At 44.1% G+C, this 18987-nt stretch overlaps 1 protein-coding gene across 1 annotated transcript in view; it reads left to right on the forward strand.

The window, feature by feature from the left end:
* Positions 1–18987, forward strand: part of SGIP1 (SH3GL interacting endocytic adaptor 1) — a 162638-nt gene that overhangs the window by 58848 nt on the left and 84803 nt on the right. The window contains exons 2-6 of the mRNA XM_090049257.1: positions 1133–1196; positions 8599–8623; positions 12417–12494; positions 14193–14249; positions 17282–17336. Of these exons, the coding sequence (XP_089905383.1) occupies positions 1133–1196; positions 8599–8623; positions 12417–12494; positions 14193–14249; positions 17282–17336 (279 nt within the window). The remainder of the gene's footprint in view (positions 1–1132; positions 1197–8598; positions 8624–12416; positions 12495–14192; positions 14250–17281; positions 17337–18987) is intronic.

An 18987-nucleotide genomic window follows, 5' to 3' on the forward strand; every position in this document is an offset into this window, starting at 1 on the left:
CTCTCTCAATCCACTGGCAGCACTTACTGTTAGAGGATTATTTTTTCAACTAGATGGAAAAGCCACACAAGCTCCAGTTTCTCAATAGGCCAATAGGGAATATTCAAGTCTTGTACACTTGGTCTTTGGAGGTGAATTGAAGGGTATTGCTGTAGCAACAGAAGTCTGTGTAAGGAGGGTAGAAACTGCTCCTGAACTGAAGTATCCTTCATTCATAGCGACAGGTGGGATATGTACAACCTTGGGGGAAGGGTAATTTTTTTCCCTAGTTAATCAATATTCTGTAATACTTCTAATGCTGTAGAGCATATTGATCTGCAAGTCACCTTGAGTAATTGCAAAGCTCTTAGCAATCAGAATGATATAGCTGGTTTTTGCTTCTATGTGGTATTTACAAAGAAAAAAAGGATAGGGAGAAGCTTGTCTTCCACATTTGAGGATGATGTATGAAACTTTTGACATAATCAAGGAAACTTTTGAAATAATTAAGGAGTAAATGCTCATGTTAGTTTACATTCTTCAGTAACTTTTAACAAAAGCTAATGAAGAATGTATAGAGATGTACACTATTTTCCAGTGTCATGGTTTTGTTACATCCATAGTCTTGTTTATCATAGAGAAGGCTAGAAGGGACCTCAAGAGAATTAAACCTGCAGCCTTCTCCAGATGGACTAGATGATTTTTGAGGTCCGTTCCAGCCTTACTTCTCTGTGATAACACAAGACTATGGATGTACAAAATCATGAATTAGAAAATAATGTGCATCTCTAAACTTTTAACAAAAGCTGATGAAGACTGTAAAGTAGCATGAGCATTCACTCAATTATTTCAGTGGTTTCATACTTTCACACATTATTGGGTCCACCGAGATATATTTTTCTAAGTTTCATACCAAAAATAAAGAGCACGTACATTAGCACTGATACTGAAGTGTTGTCATTGTTAGTTAATATAATTAATATGCAAAACAACTTAATAGATGAACTGCTAAAAGCAAGAGTTTGCATATCAATTGTCAATAAGGTCTCATTTTCTTAAATTGCAGGTGCTAATGGTGCAAGCAGCTTTCATTAAGGTCTATCAGTAGCATAATATTGAGATGTCCTTCTGAATCCTTTCTTTTTGTCCACAGGACTGAAAAAGCGTACAAGGAAGGCCTTTGGTATACGGAAGAAAGAAAAGGACACTGATTCCACGTAAGTTATCAAGCACTTTAATGCATCCATGAATGGTGGAAAGGTTGAGACCAGTATGTTGTGGAACTGCTACACGTGACATATATACAGTATGTAAGCATTACTATTTGAAATCCGCAATGCAACAGTCAGTGTCTTTTTAAATGTTTTCTAGTGAATCTGGTAGCCAAACCAATGAGACACTTGCTTCCTGTCTCATGTTATTAGGACAAGTTTCTTTTCTACATGTTTCCAAGGTACGGTGTTGGTGATGATCAGGTAAAAATTATTGACATGCAAGTTTGCTAATAATCTCTACCTAAACTAATGACCTGCATGTGCTTGGTTGATAGTCATGTTTTCAATGCAAATTCAATTTAAACAAGCAGCCTTGACAACCAATCTGTCCTTGGTGTGAAAAAGGCACTTAATTGGTTTTATGCCCATGTATAGGCTTTCAGCAATAGTGATGCCTCAGAGTGTGTCGTGATGATGTTTTATTGCTCACTGTCAGAGGAAGAGAGCATTTGGGGATCACCAGATGGATGGGTCTGTTCTTGCTGGTTAGACATTTTTTTCCAAGTAATGCCTCCACATTGTGGAAAATAATTCAATTTCTCCAGTCACTCATGGGCTCAAAGGTCTGCCTGAGTCTAGGTGGCCCATCAGGCTAATGTGGTAAAAGCACCCCAGTTTCCATAGTGACAGTGTGATTTGGCCAGCACTGCATCCTGCAACCTTTGACTTATAGCCAGATGACCAGGGGACCCATTTACTGGCTGCCTTTGGTAGGAGAGCTGAGGAAGGTTTGAACTAATGCTCTGGAACCATAGCAAGATGCTTTACCTGCTTCGGCACCATGCTCTAGGATCACTTGCAGCATGAGGTACATATGTATAGCATGTCTATAGTACAGCAGGAGCACATGCTAGCCAGAATATTTCCAAGCACACCCTACTTGCTTGCTCACTCCTGCTTGCACTTTGGTTTCTAGCAGGCTTGAGAACAACTACGGGGGATGTCTCTGAAGTCCCCTCCCTGGTGTATTTCTATGTATGGAGTGTCCAAGTGGAGCAGGTGACTGAGTTTGTGCTTGGGAATGTGCAGGGCCCACTGCAGCTGCAGAACAGACATTACCCTTTTCAAGTTTATAAGAGTAATTCTGCTTCAGCCTGATGGAGTCTGAGATGAGGAATAAACCATTATACTTAAACGTTCATTTTGGAAGAGTTTTTTTTAACTGGAAGCAAGCCCTAGCCAGCTAGTGTCATAAATGTCAGAGACAGCAAGAGGTACAGAGATCACTTGTTGAACAGCTATATGTGCACCAATCTCTGAACTAGAGACTGAGGAAGGTACGTCTATGCAAGGTGCAACTGGGACTGTTTGTAAGGGCTTAACTTCTAGCTCAGTAGCAACCCTGTCTTTTTGCCCAGATAAAAGATACTGTGGTCTTGCGGTAGGTAGATTGCCTAATGCTAACTGATCATTACCAGTTGCTCGGTGGACATATCTGGAGGCTTCCTGAGACAACTGCTGTTTGCTCAACCAGCTTAACTCTGACTGAAAGAAGACAGCTTAAAATTACGTGCACGGCATCCATAAAAATAAGTATGTGCAGCCACATTCAAGCTGCAGTCCATGGAGTACTGTTTGTGACCTGTAAAGGGAGGCTGGTAACTTTTCACAATCTAGAATTAAATTAAAGAAAGAAAAAGCAGGACTTTTCTAATAAATCAAATAGTAAATGCATTTGATTCTGTTATTCTCTGATTATGCTTACAAAGAAAACTAGTAAGCTAGAGCAAAGCGGGTTAATTAAAGAATTGCTGAGCTTAGTAGCAAGAAAATAAAGAGCAATGACATTCATGCTGCAAACAAGCTAATAAAATTGTGTTGTGAGCCTGCATCTTCATGCACGTCTTCCCTGACTTCATTTGTGCTGTTCATATTGAAGTCTGGCAGGGTCTGTGAGATTTCAAAGCAGTTTAAAGAGTTGATTAAGACCTTCAGAGCCATGTCTGTAAAGACTGTCTCCACCTGATTAGTTAACACTTGTAAGGAACATTAGATCTCACTGTTTCATAGTTTCTAGGGTCGAAAGGGACCTGAGCAGATCATCTAGTCCGACCCCCTGCCATGGCAGGAAAGAGTAAGTACTGGGGTCAAACGACCCCAGCAAGATGTGCATCTAACCTCCTCTTAAACACCCCCAGGGTAGGAGCCTGCACCACTTCTCTTGGAAGCTGGTTCCAGACCGTAGCCGCCCTGACTGTGAAGTAGCGCCTCCTGATATCTAACCTAAACCTACCCTCTGCCAGCTTGCGACCGTTATTCCTGGTCACTCCTGGTAGTGCTCGGGGGAACAGTGACTCCCCCAATGCCTGCTGATCCCCCCTGACTAGTTTGTAACAGGCCACAAGATCCCCCCTCAGCCTTCTCTTGTGGAGGCTGAACAGGTTCAGGTCCCGCAGCCTGTCCTCACAGGGCCTGCCCTGTTGTCCCCTGATCATGTGAGTGGCCTCCTCTGGACCCTCTCCATGCTGTCGACATCCCTCTTCAAGTGCAGCGCCCAGAACTGGACGCAGTACTCCAGCTGCGGCCTGACCAGCGCCGCATAGAGGGGGAGGATCACCTCCTTGGACCTGCTTGAGATACATCTGTGGATGCATGCCAAGGTGCGGTTGGCCTTCCTGACTGCTTCCCCACACTGCCAGCCCATGTTCATCTTGGAGTCAATGATGACCCCCAGATCCTTTTCCGCCTCCGTGCTGACAAGAGGGGAGTTCCCCAACTGGTAGGTATGGTGCCGGTTGTTCCTCCCCAGCTGCATCACCTTGCACTTGTCTGTGTTGAATCCCATTCTATTCTTGTCCGCCCACCCTTGTAACCTGTCTAGGTCTGATTGTAGCCTGTTGCATCCTTCCAGTGTGCCCACGTCCCCCCACATCTTAATTGATGGACTCACTGTTGTAGTTCTTCACTCAAGTGCTCAGATAGTATAGTGATGGGCACTAATGCAACAGTATTTAGGGTCTTCTAACATTTCACTCCCCAGTGATGTGTACATAATTCAATAAGCATAGTAGCCCTCCTATGTGGCTCTAGTAAATGTAGACAGCTGTTTGTACTGCCCTAAAATTGCTGTCAAGTCATGATAAGAGTTGTGTATCAATTGTACTTCTGTGATACCACCTGCCCATGTGTGTGTGTCCCGTCTAGAACCACATGAGGCTGAAAAACACGTCTCCCTTCAATTCCCACAAAAAGCTTTCTGTGCAATGTGGGGCTGAAAGCACTTGTTTGACTTGCAGTGACGAGCATGTTTTTACTTTTCCCAACTGCATTACTGAGCCAATAGGAAATTCAGGCACAGGAACTGACTGGCTTGATGAAAAGAAAGGAAGTTGAGAGTGAGGGTCTCGTTTCCTGTTGAGGGGAGTAACTTGTATAAGCACAACACAACGGTGTCTAGATTTGAAAGTTCAGCAAGGAAGGGGGCAAGAGGTGGTGAATGCCAAACCTGTAGTCCTACCCCTGGGGAGCCAGACAGTGATGTGTGTTCCTGCTGCTGCTGGTACACAATTAGCAGAGCTACCAAGTATTGGAAATATTAGCTAAATTTACTACTTATGTTAGCCACTGTTTCTATCCTACTGGCTCCTATACCGGCATCTAAAAATCATGTATATACATCTAATCAGAAATACGTCACTGTCACAGCTTGCTAATTACATTGCCGCCCTGCCCCCCCCCATCTTTCCTGTTAACTTATTATTGCTACAAGCATTCTCTTCAAAATACCTTAACTAGACCAGCACTTCCACAACTGCTGTAAAGAACATGCCATTCGAAGGTAATTGTTAAAATTATGTTGTGCAACTGTTAGATGCAGGGTAGTAATTAGAAGTTGTTTCACTGTGGTCCCCCCCGAGAAAATAAATAAATAAGAAAGGCAGTCTGTTTCTTTTCTCGCTTTATGATAAATTATACATGAAATTGTGTATGTTTCTAACTGTCTGACAGTCTGGGTGCCTGACGGAGCGAACATCTCCTGTTCTCTTACTAAATCGCTCAGCAGGAGGGCAGGCTCCGTCTTCAGGCAGTCTATCAGTCTTTTTTTTTTTTGTTCTTCACTATTGTTTTTGGAAGTTGCTCTTCAATCCATTTCTTTTATTTACTACCTTTTTCTTTTAATTTCTGTTGTTAATGATCCCAACTACTTCCTCATCCTTCATTCTGCACCAGCCCATTTCTACTTCTTTCTGTTTTGCCATCACTGTAGTCCTAGCTGTGCCTGATTCTTTCCTCTTGTCACTCACTTCATTGCCCTCCTCCTTTCATCTTCATCCTATCTCCTTCTTGTTTGGTCTTAACTGCCTGAGAGCTGTTGAAATCAGACAGCTCAGGTGCCTGCATGCTGTTCCCTACTCAGTGTTGAGGAGTTCAAGTGTTTGCTTGAGCCAGCTGTACCAGGTTGCTAAGCAATGAGCTCAGAAGTGAGGCCTGAAGTAGAGCTGTGTTCATACTTATGGTGATGCAGTAGCTCCATTTTCCTTTTTAAACGTGCTTTCTTTTTTGAAGTTAAATCCCAATTTCAGGCCTTTCCACTTTGCTTGCAGCCTAGCTTTCCTGGGAACAACAGTTTGCACGGTCCTGACAGTGCATGGCGCTGACATAGATGTATAGGCACTTTGTCTCCTCTTGTTCGTGTTGGAGCAGGCTGTTGCCAAGGGCACCCAAATATTACTGTGATCAAAATATTATCATTTTTCACTCTGCCTGGAGCAGCAAAAAATCCCTATCACCAGCCCCATGTGGGTGAACCCCTTGGTGACAGGGGCAGCAGTGGTGAGAGCTGGTAATAGCAGCAGCAGTAGTATAAGTGCAATGCAGGGAAGCGAATTCATCCATCTAGGGCCAGGTTTGCCATCTTTTCTAGGTGCATTGCATATATCTTACATATACTTTGATGTATTTCCAATGTGTTACACACCCAGGTCCTACAAAGGGTTATTCTGATCTAATATACACTTTGATACTACTCCAAAGAGCAGCATATCAAAATGAGGTGGCAATAGAATCATTTTTTAAAACAACCTTTGATATCAAATAATTTTGCATTACCTAGCTCCATTACCTTGTGTTACTCTGTGTAGTTCATAATCACCTAGCTCAGTGGTACAGAATCCGGCCAGGCTCGGAAGCCACGTGGCCAGCCAGCTTGAACCCAAAAACCTCAACATGGAGACCACTAAGTGAACTACAGTAAACACACTGCAGTTCACAAGGACTCAACTCCATGCAATGGTATGCAGTCAAATGAGTTGCATTAGTGTGATTGCATGTGGTTGCATTCTACCTGAGTGCAGGAAAGACAAAAACTCAATGCAAAAGGTTAGCAGCAAAATCCTTGCTAGCATTTTCTTTGAAGAACTACAGTTATTAAGCTGGAAAGCTACTTGTAGCTTGGGAGCTGTGGCATGAATATCACTGGCTTAAGTACTAGAAGTCTTTTATACCTTAAGAGAAGAGCAAAAGGAAAAGAAGACTTGAAACTTTATGAAAGAAGGTTGGTACCCTGTGCACTTGGGCACATATACTTGACTGATCATTGAGATGCATAGTCAATATACAGACAGGCTGAGGTAGGAGACTCTGTGTTGTTTTAATGGATTGTTACATCTGAGAGAGTCTGTATTTTTTTCAGAATTGCATGCTTCCTTGCCTATATTTAGAAAAGGAGTATTCAACATCAACATAGCATAAAGCTTTCTTTGTCCTGCATACCTCATCCTAAACTATTGTTGTAGATTCCCACTTCACTCCACAGGGTTACTGTACTCTTGTGTTTAACAGTCATTGGATAAAATTGATAGGAAGCAGCAGGATAGCTCTGTTCCATTGGGAGCAGAAGTGGGAGCAGGAATAGAGGCCAGAGCCCAGGGTCCCCTTCATTTCAAGGCTGTGCCAACTCACTGTGGCACTCGCTTGGGTTTGCTTTGCTCCTGGACACATGTACCTTTCTTGGCTGCCCAGTGGGCCAGCTTCAACAGGAAGGTTGGAGGATATGCTTGAGAATGCCTATCCGTGGCCTGGTGATTAGGGTACTTTTGTGAGAAGTGGAAGATGTAGGTTCAGACCCTTCTAGGTGATGGGGACCTAGAAACTTGGTCTCCCACCCCCTGGACAGGTGCCTTTAGTGCTAGGCAATTGTGCTAAAAAGGCAAGAAGACCTCCTCTTCATTCTTCAGTATCTGACAATCACTAGATGTGGTTTTCTTGGACTAACGATTTGGACACTTTTATACATAAGAGTTTATACAACTGACTGGGTGGAATAGGGTCATTAATGAGCATAAGTAGCCAAGAAGTTTGTTTTGAGCATGCTCAAAAGGGCAAGGTTTGTTGAGCAGAGGGGAATAGATTCAAGTCAGCTCTCAGTCCTCCAGCATCCCAGGATGCTTTGCACTTCCTCTGCAAACCCCTCCTTGAAGGTTGGGTGGGCTAGTCTTGCCCAAGGTCTGTGTTCCAGCCCAGCAAGGAGACATGCTCTAACACCTCCCGGCTTCTGGCCTGGACCACTACAGGCATGTGGCTGCATTTCCAGAATGAGAAATGAGTGTCTTTTCACTTGCTTATTGGTTCTATCTACACAGCTTAGACTAACCTGTGAAGACTGAATTGATTCAGCCTCAGGCTTTTTGTCTGTCTGTACGTAACCCAGAAGTTCAGAGCACATAAAGTGCTTTCAAAATGGCCAAAACTGGTTTAAGATAAGCCTGGCTGGGTGTAGTATCAAACTGAACTGATTTAGCTTAAATTGATTTATTGAACTTCTGTCCCAGATCCCCTCCACATTTAAGTTAACTCCCAGTCCCCAGCATGCTTTGTACCTCCCCCACACAAGCCCTCTCCGCTTGCAGGGTAGGTGTCTAGCCTTAGCCCAAGCTGTCTGCTCCAGCCAAGGAGCAAGGCATGTGCTAGCACCCCCAGCTTCTGGCCTGAATCGCTGCACGCACGTGGCTGCATTTCCAGAATCAAAAGTGAATGTCTGTTCACTTGTTTATTGGTTCAATCTATGCAGTTTAGACTAACCTGCAAAGATTGAATCAATTCAGCCTCTGGATTTTTAACCGTCTGTACTTGGCCCTAAAGTTAGCTGCCTACGTGGTACTTCCCTGACTAAAGGCAATTTAGATGTAGACCATAGTGTCTGAGGCATAGATAAAAATGACATTACTTAAAAGTCATGCAGTTCTCATGAATAGCAATTTATGTGAGAGTTACACTTGCTGACAACATTTATGATAAAAATTTCTGTTCCTATGAATTGACTAAGTAAATTGTTTCCTGTGGTTAAAGAGCAAAGAGAAAATTAGGCTGTTTTTGACTAATTATTTGTATTTCCTTTGTTTTGCAGAGGATCACCAGACAGGGATGGAGTTGTAAGTATCGAATCAAATTCTGTTTATGAAAATTCCTTCTGGCATTCTGTGTGCACCTAGCAAAATGCTCTTTTCCTCTGCAAACCAGCATAAGCAATTCTTACACTTTCTAGTTCTATTTAATGTGGTAAATACTTTTTAAATAATCTATTTTCATTAGAAAGCATTTTGTTTAAATCGATGAAGAGTTCAATATTTTGCCTGGCTAGATTATTTCTGTTAAAACTAAACACAGTCAACCTAGTGACAGCACATAAATCATCTTTTCTGAACATAAATCTACTTAAAATTCTCCAAAAACAGTTCAAACTTCATGTTGAAAAGAACTGAGAATGGGAAAGCTGCTCTTTTATGGTTAATGTTTATTTTTATGTGAAAAAGAGTTGTTATATGGCAAATTACATACAAAAATTTTTAATTTTAAAAATATATTCAGGTTTATTGATGAATTGAAGAACATTTTTCTATGCATATTATTTGCTTATTTTCTACATTAAATAGAAAATACAAAAGTGGCTACTTTTTAAATTACTGCTGCTTTAATATATAGTATTAGGAGTGAATGTCCCTGCTAGAACTGGAACTTAGATGGGCCAAGAGTCATTTAGCTGTTAATTTCAAGTTTGCAAAGAAGTATGTTGGGTTCAGACACAGCTTTTACTGTAAGTTGTTTTCAAGAGTTGCTGCACTCAGACTCAACAAGCTTATGCTTAAAATAAAAATCGGAAACGCATTCAAATAGCTCGAAAGGAAAACTGGTGCAGCTGTGAAACTGCTTGCAGTTGTTCTGTATCAGGCTCAGAATCAGAGCTCTGGAGTGGAAAACAACTAACCATTAGAAATCTCAGGACATACATCTTTTATGAAATTATAAAAAACTTGGAATGTCTGATCACAGCTTTGGCAGGCATTGTTTTTTTCACATCTGACCCAAGATCCTTAGCTTTGGGACAACCCTGCATTCATAAAGCCCTCTGTTTTTTGCTGTTAAGAAATAGCAGTAATGAAGTTTAGAGAATCACACTTTGGGTAACACTTTAATCAAGGCTCTATTCAGCAGGAAGGGAGGGAAATGTAGCTTTCCAGATGCGTGAAATGTACAGATCTTTCCTTAGTCTTTAACCCTCTCTTATTCTCTCATTCCTTTTTTCTCTCAACTCCTTTGGACTCTTCTTCCTGTCCTCTGCTCTCTGTGTCCTGTGGTTCTCAGACTCATTCTTCTGTTTTCTGTGCCAGCTGAAATAGAAGTTTTGCTTTATCTCTTCCCTGCATTCAATACTCCCTCTTTTCATCTTTTTTTCCTCCCTCTCCTCTCTCTAAGGCTAGGTACAAAAGTTCAGAAAGCCTGAGGTAGACTTGCAGAATCTTTCACAGCTTTTTCTAAGCACCCTAGATTAGTTTGGGAGCAAACAAAACTTGCATTTGCCCTTTGCTGGGGTGGACGAGGGCACAGAGGTGGGCTTTCTCCCACACTTCCCAGCAGGCTGTTGGAAAATTTTGAGCCCAGCTAAGCAGCTGGCAACCCTTGATTGGCCAGTTCAGTCCAGCCCAGCCCCCATATCCATTGTCAGTGGTGGCTGGTAGGGGTGGGAGGGAATGGACCCCCTTGCTGCATGGGACCCCCACCTATGCTAGCTCAGGTCTGGAGAGGACCAGGGCTGCATGTCTGTCCGCTATGCTAGAAATCAGGGGTGGGGAGGTGGACAGCAGAGCCTTTTGCCATGCAGATTCCCCCCTCCCCCCCCCCCCAACAAACTTGCTGGCTTAGGTTTGAAAGGTGAAAGGCCAGATCCATGTTGTGGGGGGCTCCGCTCCCTTGCTCCCCACCCCTGGTTCCAGCACAGTGGACAGATGTACTGCTGTGAGCTGCGCCTCCTGCCTGCAGCTGTCAGAAGGGTCAGCCGGGGGAATGGAGATCCTGCCATGAGGGTCACCTCCTCCCCCCCCCCCGCCCCGCAACCACCACCACCACACTCTGCTGGCTCCGGTATGGGGCCAGGCATGGGGGACTCGGTTCCCCTTCCCCCAGCTGCTCAGGCAGGAGGCAAAGGTTTTTCTGTCTTCTGTCTACAATTGCCCTGGGACAGGGCAGGGCGGGACTGACCTGGAGCTCACCCAGAGCAAATAAGCACCAGCCAAGGCTAGCACATTGCCCCATGGTGTGCTTGGGACGCTAGAGGACAGCAAACTAAGGCAATTCTGCACAGGACCTGGGACAGAAGTTTGATATACTGCTCTAACCTAAACCGACTAAGTCTAATACTGCATCCATCCAGGTCTATCTTAGACTAGGTTCTGCCATTATGAAACTAGTCTGCGTGTACTGAATTTCTGTTTTACTACAGGTTTAGACTGGTTTCTGATCACTTATACTGGTTTGCATGCAATGTCTGTACCTAGCCAAAGATCCCATATGAATGTAACTAACTTACCCAGAGGCTCTGATATCTGGGTGGAGCATTCTCTCTGTCATCTTCATCTTCACATACACAGACATAACCACACTGCACCTCCTGAAGCAACAAAGAACTACGAGGAATGCCCTCTTTTCATGGAGCCTAGCAGTGAGAATGATGTACTAGACCAAAAGGTCCAGCCCTGTTCCTAATGAAGACAGCATCAAAACTACCCATTGACTTCAGCTACGATATGATCAGACCCCAAAATTGTTGCAGTGGATTGCTGCTCAAACAAAAAACACTGGGAAGGGAAGGAGAATCTGGTAACAAAAGTCACTGGTGTTGCAGTTTTGGTTCTACTGGAAGGTATGAGCTGGGGTGGCAACAGAGCACTCATCTGGACTACAAGAAGACTGAAATATTTCTAAACTAGGTGTTCAACCTCTGGCCCAGGGAGCTGTCATCTGACCTGAAGTGGCTCCCTGTGAGAGTGGAAATTTGGCAGCGGAGGAGAAGTAGCATTGTTTGTTGCTCCCAGAGCCACAGCAATTAACACTGCCTCTGCTTTCCCACCACCAAATTTACAAACCTGTGGGGAACCCCACAGTCTGGATTACATGGCTCTGCACTCCAGATTGTTCTGGTGAGTGGGGTCATGGGTCCAGCAGGTGGGGTCACGCCAGGTCTCATGCAAGAATCCACTCTACCCACTGCCACTGCGCAGGATCTGGCTCGCAGGCTGGCTCTGCCACATTTATCTAGCCCCACCAGGCTGGATGGGTTGAGCACCACTGTTCTAAATCACGGACGTTTGGCTGAGCTCAGATATTCGATCTAATAAGTCTTATATTTTTGGCCTTTCAAATCTTTTTTCCCTCTAAGCCTCATGTAGTTTTGCACTATCCAGGATGCAAAAGTAGTAGCAACCAGTTTATACTTTGTGTGACAATACCACTGAGCATGCTGGAAGCTTAAGGCTTAAAGTAAAGGGATGATCACCAAAGAAATGATCACCAAAGAAATGGGATAGCAGGTAGCCTGTACAATCAGAAATAGAGGGGGAGGAAGTCATCCATCAGACAATGCAGATGGGGTATTACAGAATAAAGTATGTGAAGCTGAGACCCTTTTAATACTTACTAAAGCAAGAATGGGAGCTGCAGTATCCTGAGGTACAAAGGATAGTGACCTTTCATTCAGTACCCACCAGTTCTCTTATCTGCTGAATAGAGCCTTTTATGTGTCCCAAACCAATATTTATTTTATGTTCAAGAGAACCAAATTTGATCTTTTTTTTACCTGTATAGTATGTATGCTAACTCCATGTAATTTTTTTGTGTTTAAAAACACCCCATACTTTAACATTTTTTCTACAAAAACAAAATCCATTCCAGCCACCCAGCCCTCATCCTTATGAGCTACCTTCCAATAACAAACCAGAGTGTGCGTGTGAAGGAGGAAAAAAAGTTTCGGTAAGAAAACAGATCTCAGTTTTAAGCTTCCATTTGTTTAAAACAAAAGAAAAACACACACAAGCAGTGGGTGCATCTACAGGAGACGGTTACTGCGGAGCTGACTACTTAGCTCTTCAATAAAATGTCACTGTCTACCTGTGTGGTGCTAGCCAGAGCAAACTAATTAACTCTGCCATAGGATGGTACTGCTAGACTCAAGTACTATCCTATGGAAGAGTAATGTACACCGCCACAGTGCATGTGTAGACGGTGACGGGGCCGGCTAGGACATGAGTGTGCTTCAGTGTGGGGACTGCCTCCCAGCTAGCTTTTAGTAGCCAGAGGGAAATTGGGTTATGTGCCCAAGTTTGAACATTTGTCTTGTAATGGGTATCTACATTAGAAATTCATCCATTTTCAATGCTCAAAGCATTGCCTGATGTTGTTTTTTAGCATGGGTAAATGTATTTAGTGTGACCTCTTTTAAACTGATAAACAGTTTGTTGATCTGAAAAGTGATTCATTTTCTGAAGGTATGTGGTATACCATAGAAAACTGCACGATCATTTTTGTGTTATGGTGAAGAAGAGATATGTTGCCACTTTAAAGTAAGCCTTACTATTGTACTATAAATAATATGGAGTAATTCCTGTTTGAACATGGTCATGACATTCAGCTACCCTATCATATGAAAAAGTGCATTAATGTTTCTTACTAACTTGTTGGCTTAAAGTTTTATAACCTAAGAATTCCAGTTTACTAAGAGAGTATAAAGGCTGCTAAATAAGTGATAATGACAGGGGGTTTTTTTTTTTTGGTTTTCAGGTATTTTGGTGGCTAGCAATAGGAGAATTTGATCCTAGATCAAATTGAACCTCTTTCATCCTCTGACATTGAGTAGAAAAAAATCACTCATTTGTTTGTTGCACCATTTTGGCACCTTTTCTGCAGTGAATATAATTTTTCTTCTTGTAAGAAAGCAATTTCTGTTTCTGCAGAAAAACAATGGTGCCTGCTGGCATGCCCTGTAACTCCTAGGAGAGACTGAAATAGCAAAGGTGGGCTAAGCAAGGAGGGTATTTTCATCCCTTGTGTCACCGAAGCTGAAGCACAGTGTCTTAACTCTTGTGCTTCAGTGTCCCTTTCTACCCCTACAGGTGCAATCTTTTTAACAAAAAAACCCAAAGAACCTTGTCTGCCTCAAAAAATAACAAATCCTTCATGTGCTGCAGTGAGAGAGCTGTTTATACTCTATAAGCAGCAGTGGTTTGCATGTTGCCGTGCAGTACTTGGCAGCACTATATCTATGCAAAGGAGTTTGTGTGCTTCAGCTCACCCAAGTGAATTAATTATTGTTGCTTCCCTTACTCGCAGGAGTGGTGTAGGTTTCAGTTAACAAATGTTTGCAAAGTTCATTAAAACAGTGGTGTGGAAGATCAAACGGAAAGGCAAAGCATTTGTTGAACTGTGAATTTTGAATTGCCTTACATGTATGTAAATCAGTTTTACGTTATTTGAACAGAAAACTTTGTCATTCATATGACACGACTGTTGCATTGTATAAGATCATCAGGGTAATCCAACCTTATTAAACAGCCCCGTTTAGGTTTTCTAATCTGCCCTAACATGACAGATTTCAGTAGCTCCCACCAGATACAGACATGCTCTGATGTTCTTGGTTCTTTAATGTTAACTTTGCTTACAAATGTATTACAGAAGAAAACTAATGGAGCTCCAAATGGATTTTACGCAGAGATTGACTGGGACCGATATGTAAGTATCCAAATGACTTTCCTTCCTTGCGTAATAGACTTGCAGTGCTGTGTGATAAGGGAATTTGTAATACCTTTGTAAGCTTCAGATTTATCTCCCTCGGGTAGATGAGACTGTTTTCAGATACCCCGGTCAGTGTTCACACTTCATATTCAGTAGCCATATTGTCTCCACTTAAGAATGGAGATCTCATGAAGCCTTTACACCCATAGCTAGGTTCAAATGTCACCATGCAGCTCTGTAGGCACTCAGGCTAAGTAGAGACCATCAAAAAGCCTGGGGCAGCATTGATCCAACCAGTTCAGATTTCTCTAAGCTGTGTATACTGGACCACTAATGAACAGAACTGATGTTCACTCCAGTTGGGGAACATAGGCAGAAGCCTGTACTGGCTGAGGCCAGAAATCGAGCGGCACTCCCACATGCCTCCAAGCAGGCCAGCCATTACGGCGGGTAGCCAAATGCAGCCATATGACTGCGCTATCCCCGATTTGGCTGTCAGGCACACGCCTCCTCTGCTGCCCTGTCATTTGTCATGCAGGTAGTAGAGAGAGGAGTACTCGACCTCCTCAGCAGCATGGGGGTCTCTGGGCTTTGTCAAGGGTGGGGGCAGGCGTCCACCCAAGGCAAGACAGAGATGGGGTTGGGGGTGGGGAGTGGGGCTCACAAGCTGCCTCGGGTAGGTGGTGTCAGTGGTGCACCCTCCATTCCCGGGCAGTAGGACAGGGTGTCCCTGCCGTGTCCCAGGCCCTGGGGACTCTGGCTGTAGCATCTTTGGGAAGGGCTCACAGGATTTTTCCCCTCAGAGCTGCACCGAATTCTGAGCTGAAACAGCTTCTCTGCAGCTGCAGAAGCGTGTTTGCACCCCTCACCCAGGAACTGGAGTCCCGCGTGCACAGAGAAGCGGCTTCAGCCAGGAATTCGGATCTGGTTCTGGGGGAGGGTGGGGGATCCTGTGAGCCCTGACCAGAGTCATTGCAGTGCAGGGTCTGGAGTGTCTCTGCCCCAGGACCCTGCCCTGCAGTAGCTCTGGGAGGGCTCACAGGATTCCTCCCCCCGGCCACACACACCCAGGAGCCAGCACCATATTCCTGCCTGAAGCCACTTCCCTGGTTCTTTGGGGATGCCCCTGCAGCTGAAGAGAGATGACTTCAGCCAGAAATTTGGCACTGGCTCCAAGGGGGCAAAATCCTGTGAGCCCTTCCAGGAGCCGCTACAGCACAGAGTCCTGGGGTTCAAGACCAGGCAGGGACAATCTGGACTCTGCACCGCAGCAGCTCCAGGAAGGACTCGCAGGATTTCTCTTCCAGGGTCAGTGCCAAATTCCTGGCTGAAGCTGCTTCTCCGCAGGCACGGGGCTCCGGTTCTGGAAGGTGGGTGGGGTGGACAGTCGTGTCCCTGCAGCTGCAGAGAAGTAGGTTCATCCAGGAGTTCAGCATTGGATGGGGGTACTCTGTACCCCACCAGACTCAGGCCAGGAACGTGGGGTGCACAGCTGTCACCCCCTCCCGCAGCAGCTCACGAGCCCTACTTCCCCTTCCTCCCCCCACTTCTGTCTTGCCTGTTGCTGGCAGAGACAGCTCCCTGTGGGGCAGGGGGAGGAGGTTAGGAGGCTTTGCAAAGGTCTCTGGGATATTGGCAGATCACAACCTACCTTGATTCATGAGCAGACCTGGTACTGACATTCAATAGCCCTGTCCAACGTAACTCAAATAAGTCTGATATACTATATGGATCCCGGTCTATCTTAGACTAGGATCTGCCATTTTGAAACTGGTCTATGCGCCCTGAACTGCAGTTTTGATATGAGTATAGACCAGTTTCCAGTTACCTAAACCAGAAGAAGTGTAATATCTGCACTTAGTCTCCATTTTTCTTTCAACAAACATACTTGGAAATGACTGTCATTACTAAACTAAAGCAACATTAATGAGACACTGATAGTTTTCAATGTGTGCTTCACTCTGGAAGTTGCCTGTGGCTCTTAAAAATTACAACTGTGATCAGGGATGCACAGACACATGCATACACACACACTCACTTTAGTTTTTGTTTCTTGACTTTGTAAATTAGATGATATTTTATGTACTGTTAGTTCTACTGACAATAGCATCCGCTGTTTGCATACTATGCAGCAACAGAAGTGAGAGAGACTGCTTCAATAACCAGCAAAAATTGTCATAGAGAACTAATCAATTTTCATGCTGACAGAGCCTACCTAAGTGATGAAGTGAGTCCTACTATCAAAGTAGAACTGGCAATTGTAAGAATGAGATTTTGTGAAAAAAAAAATGAATTCAGATATTTTATCACCTTGCAGATGAGTAGTTGAAACCTATCCTTAATCTGGAATATATTTTATATATGCATGTTAATTGTATTGTATAAAATTGCCTAGAAACTAGTTGGTTTCCATTACTCGTTAAATATAAAATACCTTAAGCAGTAAGGAGAGTTAATTGTGATTTGAATGTTAGGAACAGAGAAGAAACTTAAAGCTCAAACCCATGGTAAAGGCAGACTCTCCCTCTGCATGAAGAAGGGCATTTATTCCCAAGAGCTTGCAAAGAACAATTTTTCCAACTATTTAGTTGGTTTAATAAAAGATATCACATTTACACAAAGAACTTTGTCTCTTCTCAGTTATGTTTCCTATCCCCGCCCTTACTTCTGGAGGATACATAAAATATCATCTAATTTACAAAGTCAAGAAGCAACCTTGTGCTTGACAGCTCAGCTCTGCACAGTGTATTTGACTGACACTGCCAAAGTTAATCGTGCTATCATTTACTGCGTCATGGTATTATGGGTGGTAGCAAGAGCAGTTGCAGCCATATTAGACTTCTTGCAAAGCAAGCGTTCCTTTTTATCTTGCTCTACCTTTCCTGGACTTGGACAAGGTTTAATTTAACCAGTCCAGTGCTTGCTTTGACATCTTTTTTCCCCATACAAAAAATAGCTCATGCTTCTACATCTTCAGTAAAATGTTTAGAAAAAACCCTAATTACTTTGTTTATTTACACCCTATTCAGAATTCACCTGAGCTTGATGAAGAGGGATACAGCATCAGACCAGAAGAACCAGGCTATATCCTTTATTGTTAGCCTTGAATCTCAATTTACAAACTGTAAGATGACCTGGGGTTCATGGAAAGGTCACTGAAATGTTTCCCTTACTTTTCTGTGCACCATTATTCCCTAGTTAAAAGCAAAGTCCCAAGGAGAATCACCTGATACAGTTAACCAGAAGGCACTTCTAATTGCCTTCATCTATTCATATGAAATTAACAGAAAGTAGTAAGCAGATATGGAAGTGCATTGAGAAATAATTATGTTCAGTGCACTCCATTGAAGACAGATGGGATTACAATGCTTACAACAAAGAGCAGCAGATTTCCAGCCTCTTTCTCTGGCTTGGCAGAGCTACTGAAGCAGAATGTTCATTCGCTGGAGGAAGGAAGCAGTTTCCATCTCTATGTAGGACCCAATTTGGCTTTATAAAGAAAGAATGAATAAGGAGAAGTAATTTATGTGCCTAAAGCATGGACTCATGAGTCAGAGGAATTAAGATGAAGTGTTTAGAAGGCAGAATCCACATTTCCAGACTCTCACTCCTATTTCCAGCACTGCTACAGAGCCACTTGGGCAAGCCTCTTTAATGTCTGTGACCCCACCCATAAAATACAGCAGTACTGCTGCTTTGTTTAATTTGCACTTGTAAACCATGCTGTGGTTCCCCTAAGAAAGGTTACGAAGAAATGTACAAAGCGTTGTGTTATAGGCCTCTGTGAAGTAGCTAGTATTCACTTTGGATTCGGCCAATTTCAGGGGACGGTAATTTGATTCGGTGATTCAAATCGCTGTCCCACATCAATTTGGCCGAATCATCTGATTTGGAGATTCAGCTCCAGCCAAAAATCCAAATCTCCAAATCACACAGACCCACCCCCCATTGGCTCTCCCAGCCCCGGCAATGGCTGCCTGTGGCACTTAAAATAAAGCTCTGACTCACTGGGTGCTGCCAGGCGGAGGATGATCCCCACTGCCCCATGCTGGCTGCTGCAGGATCTGGTGAGTCCCAGTGTTTTCTCAGGGGGTTTTTTTGTTTTTTTTTCCTTAAAGGGTCAGAGCTGGGGTGGGCGGGGCAGTTGTGGGGGGGTGGGGCTGGGAGAGCAGGCAGGGATCAGGGGGCTCATGCAGAGCTCCCCATGCAGAGTGGGGCAGTGAGGGGCAGCAGGGATCACCCACCCGCTGGACAGCAGTCGGTGAGTTGAGGCTTTTATTCAAAGCACCGGGAACTGGGGCAGGTGGGGCAAGCATGGAGTGGGGCCTGGAGGGGTGGGCAGGGGCCAGGGGGGGCTGGGGATGGGACTGGTAGGAATCCCCCCATGGTCCCCTCCCCCTTTCTTCAGCTCCCCCTTCCCCACCCCTACTTGCCTCCTCTGAGTCCAGCTCCAGCTCCCTGTTGCAGGGGGCAGGGACTTCCCGATTCATTGAGGCTCTCCGAATCTTTTCCAAAGATTCGGAGAGTTTTGAATCAATTCGGATCTTATTATTGGTCCCCTGATTCAACTCAGATTTGGAGATTTGGCCACCGAATTGAGCCAAATCACCTCCGAATCGAGTCGGTACCCAAAGGTTTGCACAGCCCTATTGTGTTACCTCAAGCTGTTTTCTTCTGATCTAATAGGCTGTGTCACTGTCCATTCATTTGTTTCATTGGAAATAAGCAGGAGCAG

This window comes from Crocodylus siamensis, chromosome 5 (genome assembly GCF_052110815.1).
Source record: "Crocodylus siamensis isolate JL-2025a chromosome 5, ASM5211081v1, whole genome shotgun sequence".
Taxonomy (NCBI): domain Eukaryota; kingdom Metazoa; phylum Chordata; order Crocodylia; family Crocodylidae; genus Crocodylus; species Crocodylus siamensis.